We start from the raw sequence: 25,390 nt of genomic DNA, 5'->3' as shown, positions 1-25,390 counted from the left end.
GCACTGTTTTTACTAATTTCTGAATTTCATTAGGAATCATTAGATAAATAGTAAAAAGTCCTATATTTTACATTAAATTTTGGCCAATAAGTAGGTGACAGATATTAACTTCTCTTATTACTTTTTTATATATTTTTTTACTTAACAATATATGTAGAGCAAAGACTTTTAAAAACAAATGCTAATCAAAAGAAATGGGTGTGATATAAAATCTCAAATAATCTCTTTACACAAGTGAGATCAAGTTTGTTTTAAAGACTCTTTCTATTTTTATCATGATTTGCATTTACCTGTTTTATTAGTTATTGATTAAACATAAATCTAGCAGGGAGGTAACTGATTAAACATAAATTAAGCAAGGGAGGTAACTTGATTAAAACAAAGTAAGCAAGGGAGGTAAGAACAACTGAACTGGTTCAATCTATGAAAATTACAGATCTTAAAATTTCAGGACAATAAAGAACCACTGTCATTTTACTGAACTTGGGCAATTTATGTCCAAAATAAATAATGTACATCTTGCAAAAACATTAATACAAAACCTCTAGGAGTACATTTATGATACTGACATCACAAAATGTTTTCTAAAAAATACATGACTGAAAAAGTTTTAACAACAACAGCAAAAGAACAGAAAATAAATTCTATAAGGCAAAAATTGGTCAGTTGTTCAAAACATGATCCCATCAAAGTACACTGGGGCAAAGTTGGAAAGTACCCACATAATTACTTCTGTAATTAGAACAGAAATCAACTTAACATTCCTATCTTTGGCTATTATGTTGTTGACACTGGGTCAGTACTCGCTGGTGATATATAACATGTTGTGGCCTTTGTGTAGACCCCCATTCCCGTCACTGTAACAAAGAATACAGTCTTACCTGCCTATAGTGGTCAGGCGAATGACCCCAAAAATGACAGGTGTTGTATGCTTTTCACTCAAATCCAGCTAAAAATTTAACAAAATTTAATTTTTAATTTAATTCCGAGTATATTTCTTTATCATCCTTTGCTGTTTTCTGTTTTAAATGCTTAACTTGATATTTGTAAGATTTTCAAATGTTATAGTTTAAGGCCTATGGACCTCAGTGGAGTTCCTTTAAAACTCATAAATCTCCATCATGGGCACAGGTACAAGCTTTTACCCTTCCTCTTATTTAGCCCATATGACTCATATAAACAAGATGATAGATTTTTTACTATGTTTCCCCAAACTTTGCCCCTATATACGATCATTATGCTAGCAAACAAAACACTGTAAAAATATGTAAAATTTCTAAAAGGTTGGAGTAGAATAATGGATTCTAATCTAGGTACAAAAAAACCAAAAAAAACAAAGGGACATAACTTATTCAAATACTTGTAAGAAGTTTAAATACACAAACAGTTTATAAACTGCAATAACTATTTGCACAATCTTTAGTGAATCTATAAAATGATATAAGAGTTAAAATATGCTTAAAACAGGACCAAACAACTTTTAACAAAAACTTCAAAGAAATAAGACATTTTTACCTTTTCAGACTTAACATGAACTTCATAACAATAACAATCTACAATAGAAAAATGATTTAACAATCTGAACTTTTTATAAAATAAGACTATGCCTGTACTGTGTCATGTACAGGGGTCAGCCGAATATAAAATCAACAACCTTCTGTTAACTAGCCTGAGCCTACCCAAATCTAAGAATAAAAATGACAGCCTGGCAGTGCATAGGTTATTAACCGTAACCACTTTAAAATGGAGGTGTGTTTTTTTTTTAAAAATATTGACGTTACATTATTAATGAAAAAAAAAATATAAATATAACTTCAAGCATCAATAATATGAATAAACAGTTCTAATTTTCTTGTTTAAAGGACTCCACTGAGATTTTTTTTGACATGTCAGGATTTGTTTTTTATTTTTCAAGATTTATATACCATTTGATGTAGGTCTGTAGGAATAACTTATGTCTAAATATTAAGATCATTTGCTTAGCCTGATTTTTCACAACAATTATTTTGAACTATAAGCATTCAAACACTTATAACTGAAAATGGGCTAAGAATTGCATAAAAAATACGATTTTCAATTTAGTCCTGAGCATATTGCATATTTCTTTTATTAAGTCCACTAGTTGATCTGTGTAAGAAATGAAGACATTAAGATTTTATGTTTTAAGACTTTTTGACCGCAGTGGAGTTTGTTTAAAGTAACAAATTATTAAAGGAATGTTTATGCAATAAAATTTACCATCATATACCATTCTCTAACATAAAACGTTTTAATAAACTGTTCATTTTTCATGCATTATGGACCTTTCCTGTTTTTCCTAGCTGAACATTTAGCCACACGTTTTCCATTCATTGCTCGGTCATCTGCTCACAAACAGTATCACAAACATAACCATGTGTTCTTTTGTGCAAACCAGGTCAACCAGTGACTATGTATTATCTCAAGGTAGCAACTGGACAACAATTTAGTCGATTTACATAAAACTGTAAAACACTGGAAAGGTCCATTATTTACCCATTCTTTTACCCTACTGATAAATTTCAAGAAAATATTCTGTAATATCTTTAATAGTTTCAACAATTTTTTACGAAGAGAGAAACTGTCAACTGCTAAATGTCAGTAAAGGCTTTGTTATAAATGTCTTTTTACCTAAAAAAAATATGATAGAAAGAATGTTTATGTTATGTATAACATGTTGTAAGATTATTTAACTTTAAGTGATTTCAAGGCTAAGGTAGTTCAGTTAGAGGTGTGCACATGGAAGGAAGGTGTATTTAAAAAGAAGGTGTGATTTGTTCTTTTTGTTTGTTTTCATTAAGTGAAGAAGACATGGTCTCTTGAAGGTTAAGTTTAATAAAGTGGGGGTGTTATGAAGAAGGTGTGGTCTTATGAAGTAGGTGTGGTATACTGATGTAGGTGTGGTCTAATAAAATATGGTGGGTTCTCATGAGAGTAGGTGTGGGCAAGTGAACAAGGCATAAGAAATCTAAAAGTTAATTAACTGCAATATTAAGATTATATATTGTAAAGTATACAAATAAATGATAAGACAGAAATAAACAAATATTAAATGAGACCAATATTAAACAAGAAATGCTTTTTAAAAGCTAAAAAATCATATATACAAAGCTGTTAATACAAACAGTAAGTAAATGAACCGGTTGACCTTCAGAGAAATTACACAAAATGTACCATTTACAATTAATTATGAAACAATACAAAATGTATAGCTTTTAATACTGAACACATTGGCAATCTAGAAATCACATATGGGTTTTTATTCATCAATTTCAAAAGTCTTTTTCATTCATATATTCTTCAGATACATGTATATATGAAAATATATAACCCAATTACAAATTATAAGTAAATGACATCTTAATAAATAATCAGTTATTGACATAACAAAGTTGTTTTTTTTCAAAATGATGTATCACTAACATAACAAGAGGGCCATGATGGCCCTGAGGTCGCTCACCTGTATATAGCCCCCCCCCCACCCCCGGGGCCAATTTTTACCCAAGGGCTTTTATTTGTTTATTTGAACAGACTTGGTAGACACCCATAAGAAGATGTTTCATGCTAAACATCTAAGTTCTAGCTCATTGGCTTTTTTAAAAGAAGATTTTTAAAGTTTTTACTATACACATATAGTTAAAAACAATGTCACCCCTGGGGCAGGGCCAGTTTTGACCCCAGGGCGTTTATTTTAACAAACTTTGTAGATATTTACTTAAAGATGTTTCATGCTTAATATCTTAACTCTAGCTATTTGGGTTTTTCCAAAAAAGATTTTTAAGTTTTTGCTATACACATAAAAGGAAAATAAATGACCCCCCCCAACCCCCCGGGCGGGGCCAGTTTTGACCCTAGGGCTTTTATTTGAACATACTTGGTAAACACCCATTAGAACATGTTTCATGCTAAATATCTCAGCTCTAGCTCTTTGAGTTCTTTAAAAGAAGATTTTTTAAGTTTTTACTATATGCATATAGGGAAAATCAATGACCCCCTGGGGCGGGGCCAATTTTGACCCCAGAGCTTTTATCTGAACAAACTTGGTAGACACTCATCAGAAGATGTTTCATGCTAAATATCTTAGCTCTAGCTCTTTGGGTTCTTTAAAAGAAGATTTTTTAAGTTTTTACTATATGCATATAGGGAAAATCTATGACCCCCTGGGGCGGGGTCAATTTTGACCCCAGGGCTTTTATTTGAACAAACTTGGTAGACATTCACTAGAAGATGTTTCATGCCAAATATCTAAGCTCTAGCTCTTATGGTTCTTTAAAAGAAGATTTTTTAAGTTTTTACTATATGCATATAGGGAAAATCAATGACCCCCGGGGCAGGGCCAATTTTGACCCCAGGGCTTTAATTTGAACAAACTTGGTAGACACTAACTAGAAGATGTTTCATGCTTAATATCTTAGCTCTAGCTCTTTGGGTTCTTTAAAAGAAGATTTTGTAAGTTTTTACTATATGCATATAGGGAAAATCAATGACCCCCTGGGGCGGGGCCAATTTTGACCCCAGGGCTTTTATTTGAACAAACTTGGTAGACATTCATTAGAACATGTTTCAAGCTAAATATCTTAGCTCTAGCTCTTTGGGTTCTTTAAAAGAAGATTTTGTAAGTTTTTACTATATGCATATAGGGAAAATCAATGACCCCCTGGGGCGGGGCCAATTTTGACCCCAGGGCTTTTATTTGAACAAACTTGGTAGACTCTTACTAGAAGATGTTTCATGCCAAATATCTAAGCTCTAGCTCTTAGGGTTTTTTAAAAGAAGATATTTAAAGTTTTTTCTTTCGGTTGCCATGGCAACCAGAGTTCTGCATGGAATTAAATTCTTTGAACAATTTTTAAAGGTGACCACCAAAGGAACATTCCTGTGAAGTTTGGATGAAATTGGCCAAGTGGTTTATGAGGAGATGTCATTTAAAGTAAAAGTTTACGGACGCCGGACGGACGCCGGACGAAAAGCGATCACAAAAGCTCACCCTGTCACTTTGTGACAGGTGAGCTAAAAACAAAGGGCAATTATTGCATCAAATCATTACAATCAATTTAAAACAAGGGCAGTAACTGCATTTAATATTTTCAATTAAATTGAAAACAAAGGGGAATAACTGCATTATATATGTATATTCCACAATCAATGAGTTAAAGGACTGTAACTGTGTTAAATAAGGCAGAAAATGCATATTTTGCATAAACTTAAAGTGACATTATGCTTACTTTTTGAGGTCAAGTTAAGTTGAATTAGTAATATATTTCTAAAGGTTGGCTATTATAATGGTGATTGACCAATAATTGATAATGAAATATGTGTATCACACAAGGTAAAAAGTACCTAAGTAATAATAAGACTGTCTCACTCTATTTAAGAGTTGAGCATTACTTATACATTCTGAACGAGATTTATGGAAAATTCTGTTAGTCAAATGAATTATTGATCATTTTTTCATAGCAAAATACAAAATTGAACACAATTATTGGGAAATTGTTAAGTTATTTTTATTTTTACCTGTTTACTGATCTTTTACACTTGGATTGGCATAATGTCACTTTAACTCCTTAACTTTTTCTTCTTGTGAAATTTCTCTTACATATTGTACGAGTTTCATGCACAAGGACAAGTTTCTATAGCAATTTCTCAAAAAAATAAAGTACACCAAAAAAACACACAAAAAAAACATAACACCCAAAGTGCATCAAAAACATAAACATCTATGATTATGCCATTTACTGTTTCTACTTCGATAAGTAGTGGTCATTAACTAGTAGATACATGATAAAGATTCCAAATATTTTCTTTGGAGATATATTAATCAAATAAATAGATGACATGTTCTCAGACTTCTGAATTCATGAATAAAAACCACTTAAGTAGGACAAAAATATAATGAGTTCAAAGCACATGATTCATGCAACAATGAATGTATCCTCATGATATTAAAATTTTTTTTAAAAAAAATGATGAAAAATTACCACTGCTACAAGTCATTTCGTTTCTTGCAGAAAATCTACTTCAGATTGCACTCTTAAATTGTCTTTTGTATCTTCTGACAATTACTTACTTAAAAACAGACAGATCTTTTTAAACTGTTGAGATCTTGGACAATACAATGATCTTTTTATTAAAATAACATACATATCATTCATCCTGCTCAAACTGAAAACGTTCAGCCTTTGCCACAAGTATAGAGCCAGGCCAGCCTGCAAAACTGTGCTGTACTGTTGATTGCTCAATTTTGTATTTTCATACAAAACTTTGAAAGGACTGTTCCAGATTCAAAGTAGGGAAAATTCATTTCACATATGTTAGAAGATATATAGTGAACAAAATTATTACAGAAACCTGTGACATTTTCACACTATAAAAATATAAGGCACAAAAGTAAAAAATTGAAGAAAAAGGGGAATTCCCTGAAACATCTTTTTAAGGCACAAAAGTGGAAATTTTGAGAAAAAAAGGAATTCCCTGAAAAATCTATCTTAATAAAACAAGGAATTCCCTGAAAAATCTATCTTAATAAAACACTGCAATAACAGGCACTTGTTCAAATTTTGGAAGACTAGTTTTGAGTATTAAAGTAAGACCTAGTTTAAAGGCACATGTTTTTTACTTTGATCAATAGAGGTTGCATTATGCTAAAGAAACATGCCTTAAGGCAGAGGTCCTGCCTTATTTTTAGGGCAAATTTTAATAACAATATAAATTATATTAATACAAAAACACTTCATTTATAGCTGACTCCATATACCAAATAAACAATTTTCAATACTAATACAACTATCCTTTGTAAAGAATAGAGAGCTATCCATTATTAAGAATAATGCAGTAACACTTTGAACAGAATAATGTAGATAACCTTTGTACAGAACACAGGGATCTTTTTATCCTTTGTAAAGAATAATGCAATAACACAAAGTGTAAAGAATAATGTAGATAACCTTTGTAAAGAATAAAAAAGCTATCCTTTGTAAAGAATAATGCAGTTATCCTATGTAAAGAAAAATACAGTCATCCTTTGTAAAGAATAATCTGGGATTCCTTTGTAAAGAAAATGTGTGCTTTTATTTACTTATTTTAACTTAACAGAACTACCAACAATGGCAACTTCATATACGCATACCTCTATCAAATTGCAACCTCTAAATTATCACAAAGATCTTATAAAAAAAGTAAGTAGCATTAGTAATACATGTTTACAGGTAAATGATGAAGTTTTCATTCAGCAGTTGAAAATGTTAAAGAACAATACATATAATGTGACCAACATCTGATGAACAAATAACAAAAGCCATAAGTTTCTTTGGTTCCTATTTTTTGTGACATGAAAATTAACAACTTAACATTACAATAATATTGATGAAATGATGACATCATAAAAATATGACAGCTAACAATATGTGTGCCAAAATAGCACAATTTGCTACTTATTTAGGCAAAACACCTTTACGAAAATAGCAAAATTTTTCAATTTTAGGCATAACACATGTGCCAACACAGCACATTTTCAACCTATTTAGGCAAAACACTTGTGCCAAAATAGCACACTTTTGCAACTTATTTAGGCATAACACATGTACCAAAATAGCACATTTTTCTACCTATTTAGGCAGAACACATTATGCTACTTATTCAGGCATGTCTTATATGCATTTGGTGCTGTGTTAACCATGTGTTAAGTATTGACATGTATAATCATAATGAAACTTGATGCATAACTCTTCTCTTATTTTATTTTAAAACTGATAACCTATAATGCACAACAAAAACTTTTAAACTTAAAACTATTTTAAACTGTTTAGCAATTTTACCATTCTATTAACAATAAAAATCAAAGTATTGCACAACTTCTGATTGTAGCACTTCCGTTTTGTCAAAATAACTGATCTAAAAGATTAAACTACCATAGGGAGTAAAATGGAACAGCTGCGATGTAAGTTTTTTTTTGGTATGAAGAAATGACCTTGACTGGCCATACAACCTTTGCTTTCAGACATTGGTTTCAGTGGATTCCATCACAGCTCTATAATCTGGAGGCGGAAAGTCGTTGAAATTATACCCATCAGATAATAATCTAGCTTTCCCGTTTCCTACATTCTTAGAGTTTCCCCCCTTTGTAGGGGTTATGCCATTCACTTCAAACATTGGCACATCCTGCATGGTCAAACTCTTTGGTGACAAATAACCGTCATTTTCCTCAGTTTTATCTGGCGAACTGCCAGGAGCGAAACTTTCATGTCCACTATCACTGTCATCATTACCATGAACTTCTGCCTGTGTATTTAACCGAACCGGTGACCCGTTTACAAGACGTTTTCTCCGCCCGGGAGAATCTCTTGTCTGAATTTCATCCACATTGTGAATAAGAGGCTGAACCTCTAAGTCTTGTTGCTTATTTTTCAACCTATCTTTGGCTGCATTTTTTTTAGTTAAATCAAAATTCACATATCTCTCTTCCTCATCCTCCTCTTTCTTACTTCGCTTTAAATCCACAATTAACTTATCAGTATCACTAGACTTCATCAAGTCTACAGTTGTGGGAGGATCTGTCGGTGGGGGCGGGGCTAATGACATCTTTGTATAATCAGTAGGCTCTTCTATAGCCATCGAGTTCATACTTAGATATCCAGGCTCAAAACCTGTCGCTCCTTCTGCACCTGCATCATCATCCCCGTCAAAATTGCAACCAAGATCCAAATAATACTGAAATATATACAGATTAAGATATAAAAGTCATTAGATTTTATGAATAACAATATTCATGCCCTTTTTTCTCAAAAAAAGAAGAATTCAATCAACATCTTTTGAATAACACATGAATCTTATTTCTTTTAAATGTATGCTACTAATATATAAAATCTAATGCTCCTATAAGTAACAGATTTTTCTTAATTTTCCCACACCATGACTGCACATCTTTTTTCTTTCCAAATTAATATATTTCATACACTATTGGGTATTCAATGCATGCCGTGATAATGATGTACCAGCACAGCAAAGTGTGAAAGTTGTGTAAGCTACACATCATATAATCAGAGTTATTTGTAAATAACAGTTTGTTTGTTTTGGGTTTTACGTCACACCGACACAGTCTAGGTCATATCGCGACGTTCCAGCTTTACTGGTGGAGGAAGACCTCAGGCCCCCTTCCTTGCATTATTTCAAGCACAAACGGGCACCTGAGTAGAACCACCGACGTTTCGTAAGCTAGCTGGATAGCTTCCTCACATGAAAGAATCCAAAGTCCCTGTCGGGATTCCAACCCACAGCGGTGAGGGGCAAGTGGTTGTAAATAACAGAAACAGTATAAACTAAACCAAATAATTAAAGAACTTTTCAGTCATATACAAACAGGAAAATTATTTAATAATTGTTGCTGTATTCCGTGGTGAGACTTATGTGCTTTTTCTACATTGTGTATTATTATCAAGTCGGAAGTGCCAGGAACTTTTTATATACATGTACTTTTACTAGCTTGACTTACATACTTCATATCATGTTGTTTATTTATATCAAGCGCTACAGTTTGATTAACAAAGAAGCTGTACCTGTTTTACATTATCTTCTAGGAAATCGCCCATGTCATTGACTAGATTAGTAAATGTTGGTCTTTCCTCAGGGTCTGTCCTCCAACAAGCCAACATCACATTGTATCTGTATATTAAACAATAGGCAATAGAACCCTAATATGCAGAAGTTTGTATGCCTGGGTTTTAGGCCGGTTTTGACACATATTCGGTCCTATCTCGGCGGTTTGTCTACCTGGCCAGCTTTGCTAAATAACTTACAAGTATTTATTAATTTCTATGCAAACAACCAACTACTAATTTGATGTCGCTGCATGGCCCAATGACAAAAGTGTTGGACAAGTAATCAAAGGATTGCTTGCCATGTTGGTTCAAACCCAATCAGGGGCTAGCTCTTGTTTCCTAGGAAACAAACTTCACACACATTGCTTAGTACTGGTTGATTCCAAATTGGAGTGTTTCTATAAGCCTTAAGCTTCCAACACAATCTAACTAAATGAAATTTATATACACTAACTACTAATTAAACTTGAGTTATGAATCAGTGGTAAGAGACAAATGACTATTAGGTGTTCAGGAACAATTGTTACACAGACAGGAATTTCCCTCACTTGTGGATGAAACAAGGGACTCCCGTATCACAAATCAGATGCTCTCCTTATTGAGCTAGGAAGGAAACTTATACAAATGTAATATTGCACATAATTAGAAAATTTTAAACTAAACATTTATACATGTTAAAATTACACAAATAATATATGCCAGAATCGATGACAAAAAAAAGTTGATGAATATCTATCAGAATTTACGTACATTTCATCGGAGGCCTGGGCGGGCTGTTCCATGCGGTACCCGTCCTGAATCATCCTAGTAATCTTGTTCAGGTCAATACCAGGATACGGCACTCCTCCTAGAGAGAAAACTTCCCATAGGAATATACCATACGACCAGCTGAAATAGTTGTTAAAGTACATATATAAAATGAAATAGACCAATTTTTACGCTATTATCATCTATACAAAATGGCAGCACACTTGAAGCTTATTACTGAAGAAAGCATTTCATAACACAACATAAAAGTATACCAGTAATCAAAATCTCAACCACACTGCAAATGTGTAACAAGTATGTTCTGATTTAAATTCAAGCATTCAAATATAAATTGATACTTCTTGGACTGATACAATCAAACAACTTAAAATATTGAGCAGCAGGCTGGACAGTCTGGCAAGATTACTCAAGAAGCAAGCTTGTGTTTTATACTATTGGTATAAGTCTGGTGTGGTCTATCTAATAAGAAAACTGGAAGAATTAGCTTTATGATAATGCCATTATCTATATCAGCATTTAGAAAAAATTTGATAAATATGTTGATAAATATGAGTACTCTTACAGATTCCCCTTTACATAGCTAGAATCTAAAATTTCCATTGCAACCAATATAGAGCCAGACAAGTCAGCAGAATCGTATATGACTGACCATGCCTTTTATAATCATTAAGATTACTGACTACATAGTTATAGAAATGAGTAATGATATAATTTTAAGCTAAACTTACACATCACTTTTAGTGGTATATACTTTGTGTGTGAGAGACTCTACTGCCATCCACTTCAATGGTTCTGGGCCCTGTAAAACAGTTTATGCATAAATAAAACTAATATTTTTTCCTTGCATAGATAAAATTATTTTGATTGTTAAATTGCATACAAGAGTTACAAAGAGAATGTATCATTTAGATAAAATTAGAAATATTTGTTGAGCCTTTTTAAAAAAATAATCTTATTTTATCTTAAACCCCAGTCACGAGCTTATGATTACTTGCGCCTACCGGCAAAGTGTAAAACCGACGATCATCGGTGATTGTCTGCGACCAAGCCTTCTTTGAACAGATAAATTTACTTCTGCGATTATAGTATGAACAATCATCATTGACAATCGCATGACAGGTCATCAGCAAACGTACGATGGTCTCAAGATTGCCTGGGATTACTTACGACTACTTGTGACCTGTCATGCGATCACCTACAACTTGTCGTACGACCATCACACAATTACTAAAGACTACTCAAGATTATTAGTGACTAGTGGAAATTTGTAAAGACTGTCGTAAGATTATCGCACTTCCCAGCGATGATTGTGCGACAGCCTAAGACCTTATAAGATCACAAGCAACCTGTTTTATCGCAGAGAGGTTTTTTTTGTGCAAGCTCAAAAACCTCTCTACAACTGAAATTGGTCGTGAGACCTAAATAAGATAACCTGCGACTATCGAAGATCACCAATAACCAACGTAAGATGTTTTAAAGATTGTCCGCGACCAATGGTCACTGGTGATCATGAACTGGTCTTTACTGGTCTTAAACTCTAATGTGACTGGGGCTTTATACATGTACTGTAAAAGTCATAATGGTGAGACCTGTCTCAAAATCAAGGCCTGAAGTACTTTTTTTCTGTACTTTTTCAAGCACAAGCACCTCTAACCTCCTGTATGCTAGCTGGAGAGATTTCTCGTATGAAAAAATCCATACTCTCTAGAGCAATTTGAATGGACTCGGTGACATTAACCACTTAACAACAGTAGCCCCAAAAAGCTTCATTTAAGTTTCTGAGACAGATGCAAAAAATCTTTTGCTCATAAACCTTCTAGTGTCATTTCTCTAATTGAACCAACAGCATGTTCCTATACACATACTTACAACAGCTGTATATATAGTATATATAAACATCATGATTATCCAATGAAAAGTGACGTTACAAACTTGCAGTATCGTATCCATACTTACACTTCCTTTCTTCCTGTACTCCTCATTTGCATATTTGTAGCAGTCTTTTGACAAACCAAAGTCACATATCTTGACAACATTGTCTTCTGCCAGCAACACATTTCTGGCAGCCAGATCTCTGTGTATATACTGAAAATATAATACAAGTTTTTACTTCCTGTAATATATTCATTTCAACCCCTTCACCTTGATACAATGCCCAGTCTATAGAAAACCCCCACTTAATCACCTTCATGGAATATTGCAGAGTCTGATATTCTATTATTTAATCTGTAGTAAAGGTCCTGTCGTGCAGGAATAGTCATATGATAAAATTCCTGCTATATGCCCCAACAATACCAGTTGGTCATATTCAATTTTAATTTCAATTCAAAACAAAAACACTGCACATTGACATGACTGTACAGTGCCAGACCTATAGAAAATGCTTGGCTAATTTCCCTTGCTATCCCACACACTTCAATTGGGTTGGTGAGCCAGGGATACAATTGTCTGTAGCATATTTAGCTTATCCTACTTCAATTATTGAAATATCAATTGACCTTTTTTAAAATGTATTTTCTAGATAAAAATTCTCTTCTGACTACCCTTATGCATATACTAAATCTTAAAAACATCCATTAAAACAATGCATAATTCTAACCTATACTGTACACTACTTATGCTGGATTTCCACTAGTCTCACTTCCAGTTCAAACCTGTGTATTATTATATAGATAGTGTATTATTTAAGATGTGTTGACTACCTTTTTGGAAGCTAGATATTCCATTCCCCTCGCTACTTGAAATGACCACGATATCATATTTTTCTTCGTGAGAGGTGGTCCTACTGCAGCACCTGTGTGGTCAGGAGCTGCTTTATTCATATAATATGGTTTCTTTGCAGACGACAACGGTTTGTGTATTTCTGGGTCTGCTGACGGGGCCAATGGAGATTCTTCCGGTGCAAGATCGCCAGCTTCTTTCATTTTCTGGGTCACTGGGTCAAGATAGTCGTCATTCATGGTGTCTTGAAACTCATGCTTGTGTTTTAATATGTAATCACGTAAACTTCCAAAATGGCAGTACTCTACTATAACATAAAGTTCACCTGCAAAGATATAGCAATAAAGGCATTAGCAAAACAAACAAAAATTGTCAAAGAAACATTACTTTAAAGATACAAAGGGACATAAATCAGTTCAGTACAGAAGTTTATTCATGTGTATATTCTCTTTTTTTCCCCATACATTTCATTCATATGTCAAGTTCCTAAGATATTGTATTAAAACTGATTTAAAGTATCTTTTGAAGATTAAATACATATAATCATCAGTTATTATTAAGGAAATATTTTCCAATCTTGTGAGGGATATACAACTTTTATCTTCAAATATAGTCAATTAAAAAATCAGAATTTCTAATTTATCAACTTAAAAGAAAGTGTTGATTCGTACCTCTGGCCATATTTTTGGTAACAGCTCCTAGCAGATTCAGTATATTTAGATGCTGGCCAATATGTATAAGAATCTTAAGTTCTGATAGTAACGTCATAATCTGGTGTCTGTCAGTACAATCTGTAATAAAAATAGTCACAAAATTAACCTAAATTTGTATAATGAACTTGTCCTGCTTTGATTCTCGAACTCTCCATTGTTTAATATAGGTATTGCACACTTAACATGCTAAATTTGTTTAATACCCAGCTTTGACTTTGGAATAGTCTATATATGAAAATTGAGGGATTTCATAATAATAATGAAACACATTGAGCTTTCCAACTGTATATAGCCTGGTCGTACTGCAGGGACGTGCAGGCTCGGTTATGGGTATGTCATGATAAACAAGTATTTCAAGTTTCATGTTGATAGTTTTGAAATCATTCTACTTAAAAGGCAATTTGACAACAACAAAAAGTTAAAAAGGGGCATTACTCCTAACATATTACTTTCAGAATTATGCCCCTTGTCTTACCTCAAAGTTTTATTTTGATACCATTAGCATTATTTAAGAAACAGGCTACATTATGGTTTTTGCATGATGACGACAATGACAAAAGCAAGGCAGCAATCATATTAGTTCCACTTTTTCTTCAAAACAGACACGTTAATAAATGTAAATGAAAGTTTTAAAATAACCCTACATACCTTTAACCATTTTAACAGCCACACTTAACACGTCCACATGCTCCACTATACCAATAGCTTCAGCTTTCACAACACGACCAAAATTTCCATGTCCTAACACCATTCCTGTACAACAAAAATACATTCAATCAATATACAAACAAAAGATAATAGGGAGACAATTGTTCCCTTTAAAAAAAAGCAAAAAAAAAAGCACTAAGTCTTAAGAGTTAATGAAAGACACGACTATGTCCCTATATGATAGGGTCAGACCAACCTGTAATACCATGAAGAATGACCTGACTCTATACTATATATTTATTGTATTTTAAAACTTCCATATTTAAATCTCATAAATTAGAAATAACTGAGTGTTTAAAAATCAAAGAAAAAAATAGATTTTGAAAAATAAATTATAAACTATACCTAAACGAAGCCTCTCTTTTGGAAATTCCCACTTATCATCGTAACTAATACATGATGTCTGTTCATCAATCGGCAGGTCAGGATTGTATTCGCCCTTTTGGTGCACCAAATATTGTTCTAACTCTTTATGCTGAAAAAACAAAAATATAACAGTAGTATAATTCATATTCCTTTATAGTCTTAAAAGCTTGATCATACAGACACAACAGAGCATTTAATTATTTTATTTGTGACTGAATTTTAAGGCCAAATATTGCAACTTTCTATCTTTTCATTTTGATGAAAACTTCAGGTACATAACTAAACTGGCACTTATGCAGAAACACTAGTAAGAAATTTCCACACAAGATGAGGCAACAAATATCAATGTCCCTTGCAGGAAACAAACCTCCATAGGCATACAATACACGATCGTTAGTGAGCACAGAGGCCCCTGTCCAAACAAATACTCATATTTCAAAATTGGTTTGTTTGTTTTTTGGGTTTTACGTCACATCGACACAGTATAGGTAATATCGCCACGTTCAAGCTTTACTGGTGGAGGAAGACCTCAGGTGTGACTATTACAATCTTGCCACAAGAGGCCCCTGTCCAAACAAATACTCATATTTCAAAATTGGTTACTTGGGTGAAAAACAGTATTTTATATTCAGTTAAAAACAAACAAAAAATACTTACAAGGTTTAATGACCGTCTTTTGTTTACACAATACAGCCCAACTAAGGCCACAACAAGGGCAGCAACTACGATACAACATACAATAATAATAGTTGTCTCCCATGATGCCAATGCAGGTGCCCTGTCTGATGGTTTTGCTGAGGGGAAAAAATACATAAAGATATTGTTATATTTCACCACAAAATCATAAACTTTGTCAATGAGAATCAACAAGATTATGTTCAATGGCTAAAAATGTAAATTTAAATGTTGAGAGTAATGTACAACGGCTAAAATTGTTAAAGATTATACAATGGTTAAAGATGTTGATAACATTATCTGAAATAATGTCCAATGGGTTCAATATGAAAATATGATTGTGCATTTCTGAAAGGTTAAATTTGATGAGAATGTTAAAAGACTTCAAATGTTCATGGTATGGTCTACAATAAATGTCTGTCTGTAAAAAAGAAAATAACCCATGAAAATGTTTAAAAGAATCTAACGGCTAAAAAGTAGAAGAGAAGTAATGAAATAATGTCAAGGCTAATAATGTCACTGGTAATGTTAAGATTTATGTCCAATGGCTAAAAAATGTAAATGTAAATATTTGAAACAACCTCCAATGGCAAAAGATGTCAATGTAAATGTTTGAAACAACCTCCAATGACAAAAAATGTCAATGTAAATGTTTGAAACAACCTCCAATGACAAAAAATGTCAATGTTTGAAACAACCTCCAATGGCTAAAAATGTCAATGTAATTGTTTGAAACAACCTCCAATGGCAAAAATGTCAATGTAAATGCTTGAAAAAATGTCAAATGCAAGATTTAAATGACAAAGATACTGTTTGAAATATCTACCTATCATATCCAAAGGCTAAAAATGTTAATACATGTTCTCAATTTAGAAATATCGTCTATCAAGCAAAAATGTCAATGTAAATGTTAGAGTTTTTACAGGCTAAACATTCCAGTGGTCATGTTCAACATATAAGTTAAGTCTAATGGCTAAAACTGTAATTGTTGGAAGTAAAGAAGACAACAAACCATATTTAAATGTGAAATTTCTGGCTGTAAAACCTCCTCTATTCTCCGCTACACATGTATATATTCCACTAAAACTTGCATCAGTTGCATTTATTCTCAACCTGAAATCAAAATTTTATTTTTCAGAAAATATATTCGGTGTTAGGGGGCGTGAGGGATGTTGCACCTTTTCATTGTTTTTCATGTACAGACTCACCAAAGTGAGTCTGTAATTTTCAATGTTAACACATTTTTGGTCATGTCTCAGTGGTCAGTCCTAATCAGCTTTCAGGATTACTACCCAGTTCCATAACTGACCAGCCATTTATAAATCAAAGGTGAGAGACAAATGACATTAGACTCACATCCAATAATCAAACCATTAATGCCTGAATTACAAATCTGATGCTCTCACTTCTGAACTAAGCGGGCAGATAATTTCGTAAGAAAACTGTTAAAGTTTCATAGAATCTAGTCAGTCATCACTAACATAAAAGCTGGGATGGTTGTATCCTCATTGCATAGAAAAAATTATTATCAGTGTTTACATTAGGTAAGAGATTTAATACACAAACCTCTGTCCCTCATCCACGATGTCATATCCCTCTGTCATATTCAGTGGGTCAAACTTCTCGAAATCCTTGTACCAGGAAACCACTGGTTTCGGTAGACCTTCAACCTCGCAGTCGTAGGCAAATGAATTATCATCAATGAAAGTCTTTGAGGGCTCCGTAGAAAATGAAGGAAGCACAATATCTGTAAGCAGAATGATTTAAGAGTTTAATCAGTTTACTTCTGAAATATTACTCAATGACCATAAAGGAAAACCATCTTTAGCCTTCTAGTCATCAGGGGCCCATCGGATCAATGATAGTGTCTGTTTTTATCGTAAGCTTGTCATATATCAATCATACTATTTTGGTGGTGTCTTAACAAACGACGAAGATTTCCTTGAATGGCATGATTATTGGTCTTACGATCGAGCATACAACAATTGTAGATTTAAATTGTATGAACAGATTTCCAAAACTGTATGATCCTTGATAAGACGAGTCCAAGTATATTTACAGTGATTTATATGTTATACAAATACTATTTTGCTAAAGGTTGGTTATTTATATAACTAATGATTTCATATTCAACTTGAGGCTGCTTTCTTTATATAATGATGTTTTTTATCCATTATTAAAACATTATAAAACATATTTCTGCTTTTTCTTCAATGGAAACTCATATTCATTCTGGAGAGAGGATTTTCCCTAATATTTTCAAACTGGTATGAGATATAATATTTTATTCTCTTTATTTTATTACAATATGTATTGATGAGGTGTCTTATGAAGTTAATGGTGACTGATAAAGCTAAATTTATCAGGCATGCACTTTCAACAGAAATCAATGTCATGATATGATATAAGGTTGTTTGATACATAATGCTAGTTCCTAAAGGCTTATGTAAGCTTACAATCATTTAACATATCAAAAATCTTCAGAACTTATAACATAAAATCAATGTAAACATTAAAGATAATTTCCCAAATAACTGATACCACCCCAAATAACTGTTACCACCCCAAAGGTGCATCAATGACTCATATGCACTTAAAAGAATTCACCTAAATTTAGAACAGAATAATCCGTGTATTCTGTATATAAATAAACAAATCTTTATCTATTCTCAAAATATCTTTTAAACATTTATTAAAAGCAAGATAAAAATCTAGGCAGAAATAGATTTTAATGAAGAGTTTGCATGTCTGACGTTAATTTTTCCTCCACCTGGAATTATATGTTATACATTGTATTTAGTCAATTAACATTCACATTGATCAAGTTGCAAAATAGATTAAGCCCAGCCTTACATGTTTACAGTGCTTGCATTTTACATCATACACACATTGTAAAGGTCATAATATGGTGATTTTCCAACTTTACTGATGGAAGAAGACCTCAGGTGTTCCTCTGTGCATTATTTCAGAAACAGATAGGTACTTGAGCAGAACCACTAACTTTCCCAAAGCCATCTGGATAGCTTTCTCAAGAAAGAATCTTAAGTCATAAGCAGGATTTGAACCCAGGGTTGGGAGCAATTAAGTATCTTAATGTCAGTGACTTAGCCATTCCAAATTTAAAGAATCACAAGATCTAGTTAGAACAAAGAGATGTTGTGGTTCCTGCCCTTAACCTAAATTTAGTACCACGGTTAACCTTAAATATTTCGAAATATAGCTTTCCCCAAGAAGTACGAGTCACAGTTAGAAGTCTATAGCTTCAAGCTTTTAGAAGAGGGATGACATTATGCAACGTCACAAGACAAATATTAATTGTCTTTCAATCTTGAAAATCAATGCTTGGGCAAGAAAAAAAATGAAGACTTTAACATAAGAGTTTCATGAAAATTTTAGACACGAAACGTGACAAACCTAAATTACAAGTGTTAAAATAAATAAATCCGTTCAAATAAATAATCATTGAATCATGAAATTTGCCCTTAATGAAAATAAATCGATATGAGATGTGTCACGACAAAACCAACATAGTGTGTTTGCGACCAGCATGGATCCAGACCAGCCTGTGCATCCGCGCAGTCTGATCAGGATCCATGCTGTTCGCTATCAGTTTCTCTACTTGTAATAGAGTTGGTAAGCGAACAGCATGGATCCTGATCAGACTGCGCAGATGCGCAGGCTGGTCTGGATCCATGCTGGTCGCAAACGCACTATGTTGGTTTTGTCGTGATGCGGCTCATATATGTCAGAAATTATCACACAAACAGACCTACCTCGAACTGACAACCATATTTTTCCTATTGGTCGATTAATCTTCTTGCCAAAGACATCATATGCAAAGCTTACAAAATCATGTTTGTCATACTTGGTGATAGGGCTTATGGTAACAATGGTTTTTATTGCATGCTCCTCCCTGTAAAAAAAAACAAATTATCATACAAAACTTCCTGTAAAAATAAAATGAATTATCATACAAAATTATCTAGCAAAGATACCAAAGTTTACAAGGGAAGAAATACTATAAATCAAGATGGATTTTCCATATTGCATAAAAAGCATTTGATCAATTTTTTATGTCACAAATGTGAATTAACCTTCTATAATAATAAGTAACTCTCTCCTTTTTTCTTAGTATTTTTATGCATTTAACTGATGGTACATCAAACCAACATGAATGTGTTATTCCGATGGACAATATTGCTCTGTTTAATATCATGAACTTTCGCCTGAAATAATGTTCAGATGGGCACCTGTGTAAAGTCGGATTTGCATTCTGGGATACTTCTCATTACCAATTAAAATACAGGGTTAGTGTCATTCCCCAAAAAGGGATCACAAAAAATATATTAATCAGTCAATCTTCATTTTGCAACAGTATTTTTTTTTTCTTAATCATTTAGTTTTTTTTTTTTTTTTTTTTTCTTTCAATTACTCAACTTTGGTTTGCTTTAACCGTTTTGGTCGCAGCATATTTGACATTGACCTACCTTTCATGAGTAATGTTAGTTCTATTCACTGCCCAACCAGGATCACCTTGTGCCGCATTAGTCCGGTTCATGACGGTCAGGTTAGAATACTTCCAAACACTTGCTTTAAAATATAACTTTACAACATCCCCAACAACTGGATACCTGTCAAGTGCCCAGGTGTCAAAGCCATTTTTCACATCTGAAATTTAAATGTCAAAATCATACAATATCAAAAAGACATCAGAGTTCTTCATATACTGCAACAACTCCATCTACAGAATCTTGTTCATTATAACCATATTCTATATAGAAAAAAGGTTCTAAATAAAATAAAGAAGGATAAATCCCAAGCAAAAAACAATTGTTCTTTTACCCGGAATTTCCGGAATTTCAAAAGCATATCTTTGGTTAAATAATAAATTAATTTGACAGGGTTCAAGTAAAATGGCAACTTAGCAATGGTTTCAGGTGAAATTGCAACTTGCCAGCAGTTTCTAATAAAATGGCAACTTGCCAGCAGGTTCTGGTAAAATGGCAACTTGCCAGCAGGTTCACATGAAATGGCAAGTTGCCAGCAGTTTCAGGTGACATGGCAACTTGCCAGCAGTTTTATGTAAAATGGCAAGTTGCCAGCAGGTTCTGGTGACATGGCAACTTGCCAGCAGGTTCAAGTGACATGGCAAGTTACCAGCAGGTTCAGGTAAAATGGCAACTTGCCAGCAGGTTCAGGTGAAATGGCAACTTGCCAGCAGTTTTATGTAAAATGGCAAGTTGCCAGCAGGTTCTGGTGACATGGCAACTTGCCAGCAGGTTCAAGTGACATGGCAAGTTACCAGCAGGTTCAGGTAAAATGGCAACTCACCAGCTATTATTGGTGTAGGAAAATCCAATATTTCAGAGCAAGCATTTTATTCAAAATCTGAAAATGTCTTCTTCATCAAGATAAAAATTTATTTTTAGTAACATACCTGTTGCAACATATGGCAATCTGAATGACTTCGAACCAACTTTATTATGTCCTGTACATTTATAATACTTGAAACTTCCTACACTAGTGTCCCTTACGATCAACTGGCTAATGTTTGTCTTTTGGTCGTCACCTTTAAAACTGACTTGTTTTGGATATACTGCTGATGTTAAGTCTGTCAGATTGACTGGCTGCCATTTATCATTGTGAATGGTACAATTTGTAGGACTTTCACAAGTTTGTTCAAACCAGTCTATTCTTGTAGGGAATGGAACTGACTTGACGGAACAGTTGATTTTGTGATCGAAGTCGGTCAGGTAGTATTCTGATCCTCTGTTATCTGATGTAATATTAACCTCAGGAATATCTGAAAAAATATATGTCAAATATTATGAACCGTAAATATTACTTTCAGTTCATTTTTAATATTAGCAAAAATGATCATGGTTTGCATTGTTTGCTATTCAGTTAGAACTTATTTTGAAATGTTCCCATGTAAATGGTTACGTCAAAATGGACAAGTCCATTTAAGATGATAAAATCTAAGAGACATAGAAGTAGAATTTTTATTACATGCATTTCGATGGTTTAAAAAAATATATCACTGATATATTTCTATAAACCACCGAAATGCATGTAATAAAAATTCTACTTCTATGTCTCTTAGATTTTATCATCTTAACTGTTACTGTTTTGAATTTAAGCCCCTTACGTTGTTTCAGTGAAATACCAGCGTGCACAATACTGGGAACTAACCTTATGACGTGACGTCGTTAATGATGTCAATGTGCAATATTATTTGGTGCGCTTTTCATTCAGTATTAGGTTTAATGTCTTTTTAAAACGTTTCGTTGCATATAATAAAAAGAAAATTTGTTTAGTTTAGTGTAAGATTGAAATATATTTCACCTTGTGAACACCAAAAGTTTATATTTCACTTGTGGCTGCGCCACTCGTGAAATATACCTTTTGGTGCTCACACGGTGAAATAAATTCCGATCTTACACTAAACTAAACAAATATCCTCTATATAATATTTGGTCCAATTTTGTCACAAGAAATGAATCAAGTGTACTAAGAATACAAAGGTTACAAGACTGTATATCATTAATGATATGCTCCCTTCGTAGCTCACTGAATACACTCGATCACATTACTTCAAAAAGTGAGCGATAGTGAAACATTCCACCAATGTGCAGAAGGGTACATTAATGAAGGCTCATTTTGATAAAAGCATACAAAATATAAAAACAATAAGCCAGATTGTGTAAAACGTAGTTTACTGCACTTGTTTCTAAGTTTGTAACAAATTCATTACTCAGTCTCACAATGTATCTAAAAATAGCAAAACAAACAAAACAGAAATGTTCTGAAACTGAAAAATTATACAAAAAAAAAATTAAAACCAAAAAACAAAAGAAAAGCAATCACAGTCTTAAAACCTACAAAAAATATTTGCTAAATATATAATTCAGTCAAGAGACGGAGAAGAAAAAAAAACTCGACAAAACACCACCAAACTCACAATGCTCCTTGTAAAACTACTCTAAAACAAAACAATTCAATTGGCAATTTCTCAAGAATATGAATATTAAGATATAAAACTAATCTTTCTTTCCATGCACAACATGTACACATAAACTACAGAGGTAGAAAATTAAGAAAATAGGAAAAACATAAGCTGCCAAAACTATTTTTAATGAACTAATTAAAACTAAATCTTAACAACTGTTAAGGCAATTCAAAATGTTGGTTGTTTAATTATTTCTTTGTGTTTTTGAAAAAACAAAAATATGAGTTTGAACTCTCCTTAGTTTTCTGTTACATGGAAAAAAAACTAACTGCAATCTTTATATAAAGTAAATTTAATATTTCAATAAATTACAGATTGGTGTTCTTTAGGAAAATTTATTTTTCAATCTTTTTTTTTTTTTTAAATTAATTATTACGATTTGAACACATTTTTGGTCATACATTGGTGTTCCAATTCATGTAAAACCTGAATTCCCGGGCTGTGTTTCATAGAAAGTGACCTTAGTCTGAAATCAGTCTTAAGAACAAACCTGAGACAATTTTGCGTTGCAAAGAAAATGTCCTAACTTATGACCTCTATGTTATGACGCATTTAATTTCTGAATAGCAATAGTGATAGGCATTTAAACATGGCAAATAAAAGGGTCTGTCATTGTATTTCTTATCTTTTCTCAGGAGAATTAACTTATTTCAGTGTTGTTATATTTTTTTTGCCTTCGGGATCATTGATGCCAGCACTATTAAGTATTGAGAATTGATTACCGCTCAAGCCGGTGCTAGGGGGCGTGACGGATGTTGCACATATTCATTATCCCTTATGTACAGACTCAATCAAACTGAGTCTGCAATTTTCATGTAATTTTGTTGTGATTAACTTGCTTCCGAGGGATCACTTCGTTTCCAGATTTTTATTAATTTTATAGTCTACAGTATTTTACTGAAGATAAAAATGTTTTTTGAAATGGTCTTAAGTAAGTCCTAATGTTGGTTTTATGGTACACTTAGGGCTTTCTATGAAATACAGCCCTGTATAATATACCAGAATAACTAATTATCCCTAATGACTTCAGCCACGACAGATGAATGACCATTAGACTCATAATCTTAGATCAGTTGTCATGGAGAAATTTTGCCATTAAAAACGAAAACTTGATATAAAATAATATTGGCCTCATGGAATTAAAGGTATGAACTGGTTGCTCCAAATATAATTATATTTTATGATTTTTTTTTATTATTTTCCACAAATCTTGTAAAAATAAAGAATAATTACTTGTAATCGATTCAAAAGCTCTTACTCAAAATGGAAAGATTCTTAAAAATACATGTATATACATTAGAACATGTCTAATCCAAACTTGTCTGGAACAGATGAAAAGTTCAAATAAGAAAGGTTTTCGGACCAAATGGGTTTAGGTGTGAAAATCAGCAAACACTGTTTGGATTCTAGAGTAAAACATGAACAAAATTTAAAAAAAAACAAACAAAAATATCACTTGTTATTTTATAATTTATAAATAGGCAAGAACAAAATTTTAAAGAGAACTTGTTTTAATCCAAGGCTTTTTTCCCAAAAAATGGGAAGAGGCCGTAGCATTTTCATTTTGGGAAATTTGCTGATGATCTGGCGAAAAAGTCACTGAAGGGTATTAAAGTCGCCTAAAATTTAGTCCTCAATCATGTAAGGGAAAAGCCTGCTACTGGGTCAGCTTCCTGGTACAAACTGCAACTGCTGTCACATGCAGGTACACTTTTTCTGGTGTTCTAGGAAGGGTATAATGATTTTATATTTAATACATCACACTTACATTCCACAATAAGATGTACATCCAGGGATGTAGACATATCCGGCACATAGGCCATGATGGTGTAAGTTCCAGCATCCTCCCGTTTCGGATACTTGACTCGTAAAAAAATTTCGTCTTTACTCCTGCAAGAAAGAAATAAACTTCATAAATTACCTGGAGATTTAATCTTCAATTCCTTACAAAATTCAAACATATGAATGCTTTTTTGCTACACCATAGAAAATTAAATGCATTGGTATTAAATTCACAAAAATTTTACATAATCATTTTTCCAAAACAAGATCTGCCAGATAAATTATAAATATGTAAAACATTTCAAAAAAGTATAATTCGGTCAAAATCCATGCTAGAGTTATGGGTCTTTTAAAGTGACCTAGAATTTTTTTTTTTGAAGGCATGTGTGAAGTTTCCAGTGAAGTAACTCTCAATGATTGTGGCCTAAGAATATACAATCAAAACTTTAACAAAGATTTTTTCAAAGTTAAAAAAGGCGATCCATTTTACAGTTTAAGACCTATAAGTGTAAGTTACTGATCTACAGATGTATGTAAAACCAACACTAGGGTGAGATTTAGGACAATAGCTAAAAAACTTTGGTAACCTTTATCATTTAAATGGCACAATCTTTTATTTATTGTGCTTTAGTCTTTCCATTCCTGTTATGAATGGACATCTTGAGAGTGAACCAACACTATACCAGGGACGGCCCTTCAAATCAAATTCAAACTGACCAATACTAATGGAATTACCAACCACAGACTCACTGCACTAGTGGAAACATTTTCTATTTATTCTAGCCCTTCAGTACACAGGAGAAATAAATCATTTAATGAATTAATACAACCTCATGCATTTAGATGCTTATTCATAAACTATGAAATTTTATTGTCATTTTAAGTACCAGATTCTGGTTTCAGTGCAATACAGGAAATTTATTGATTCCAACAGAAAACCACACCCAAGAATTAAACTGCAAACATTTCATTTATTGGCAAGCTGATTGGAAATACCTTGAAATACCTTGAAAGTTTGTTAGAAATACACCACATTA

General features: G+C 32.9%; 1 protein-coding gene across 2 annotated transcripts in view; it reads right to left on the bottom strand.

The window, feature by feature from the left end:
• Positions 1–4,383: 4,383 nt before the first annotated feature.
• Positions 4,384–25,390, bottom strand: part of LOC132734157 (vascular endothelial growth factor receptor 1-like) — an 89,176-nt gene continuing 68,169 nt past the window's right edge. For both annotated transcript variants that reach the window (XM_060720872.1, XM_060720873.1), the window contains 16 exons: positions 24,340–24,461; positions 21,000–21,365; positions 20,050–20,230; positions 19,336–19,475; positions 17,129–17,309; positions 16,575–16,675; positions 15,545–15,681; positions 14,867–14,996; positions 14,462–14,566; positions 13,772–13,891; positions 13,082–13,425; positions 12,336–12,464; positions 11,108–11,178; positions 10,362–10,499; positions 9,570–9,675; positions 4,384–8,724 (listed from right to left, as the gene is read on the bottom strand). In XM_060720872.1, the coding sequence (XP_060576855.1) occupies positions 8,011–8,724; positions 9,570–9,675; positions 10,362–10,499; positions 11,108–11,178; positions 12,336–12,464; positions 13,082–13,425; positions 13,772–13,891; positions 14,462–14,566; positions 14,867–14,996; positions 15,545–15,681; positions 16,575–16,675; positions 17,129–17,309; positions 19,336–19,475; positions 20,050–20,230; positions 21,000–21,365; positions 24,340–24,461 (3,085 nt within the window). In that variant the 3' untranslated portion in view covers positions 4,384–8,010. The remainder of the gene's footprint in view (positions 8,725–9,569; positions 9,676–10,361; positions 10,500–11,107; positions 11,179–12,335; positions 12,465–13,081; positions 13,426–13,771; positions 13,892–14,461; positions 14,567–14,866; positions 14,997–15,544; positions 15,682–16,574; positions 16,676–17,128; positions 17,310–19,335; positions 19,476–20,049; positions 20,231–20,999; positions 21,366–24,339; positions 24,462–25,390) is intronic.

Source organism: Ruditapes philippinarum, unplaced genomic scaffold (assembly GCF_026571515.1).
Source record: "Ruditapes philippinarum isolate M1 unplaced genomic scaffold, ASM2657151v2 ctg2475_1_1_1_1, whole genome shotgun sequence".
In the NCBI taxonomy this organism is placed as follows: Eukaryota; Metazoa; Mollusca; class Bivalvia; order Venerida; family Veneridae; genus Ruditapes; species Ruditapes philippinarum.
Note: the sequence above shows the minus strand (reverse complement) of the source record. Positions and strands in the feature narration are given on the sequence as shown.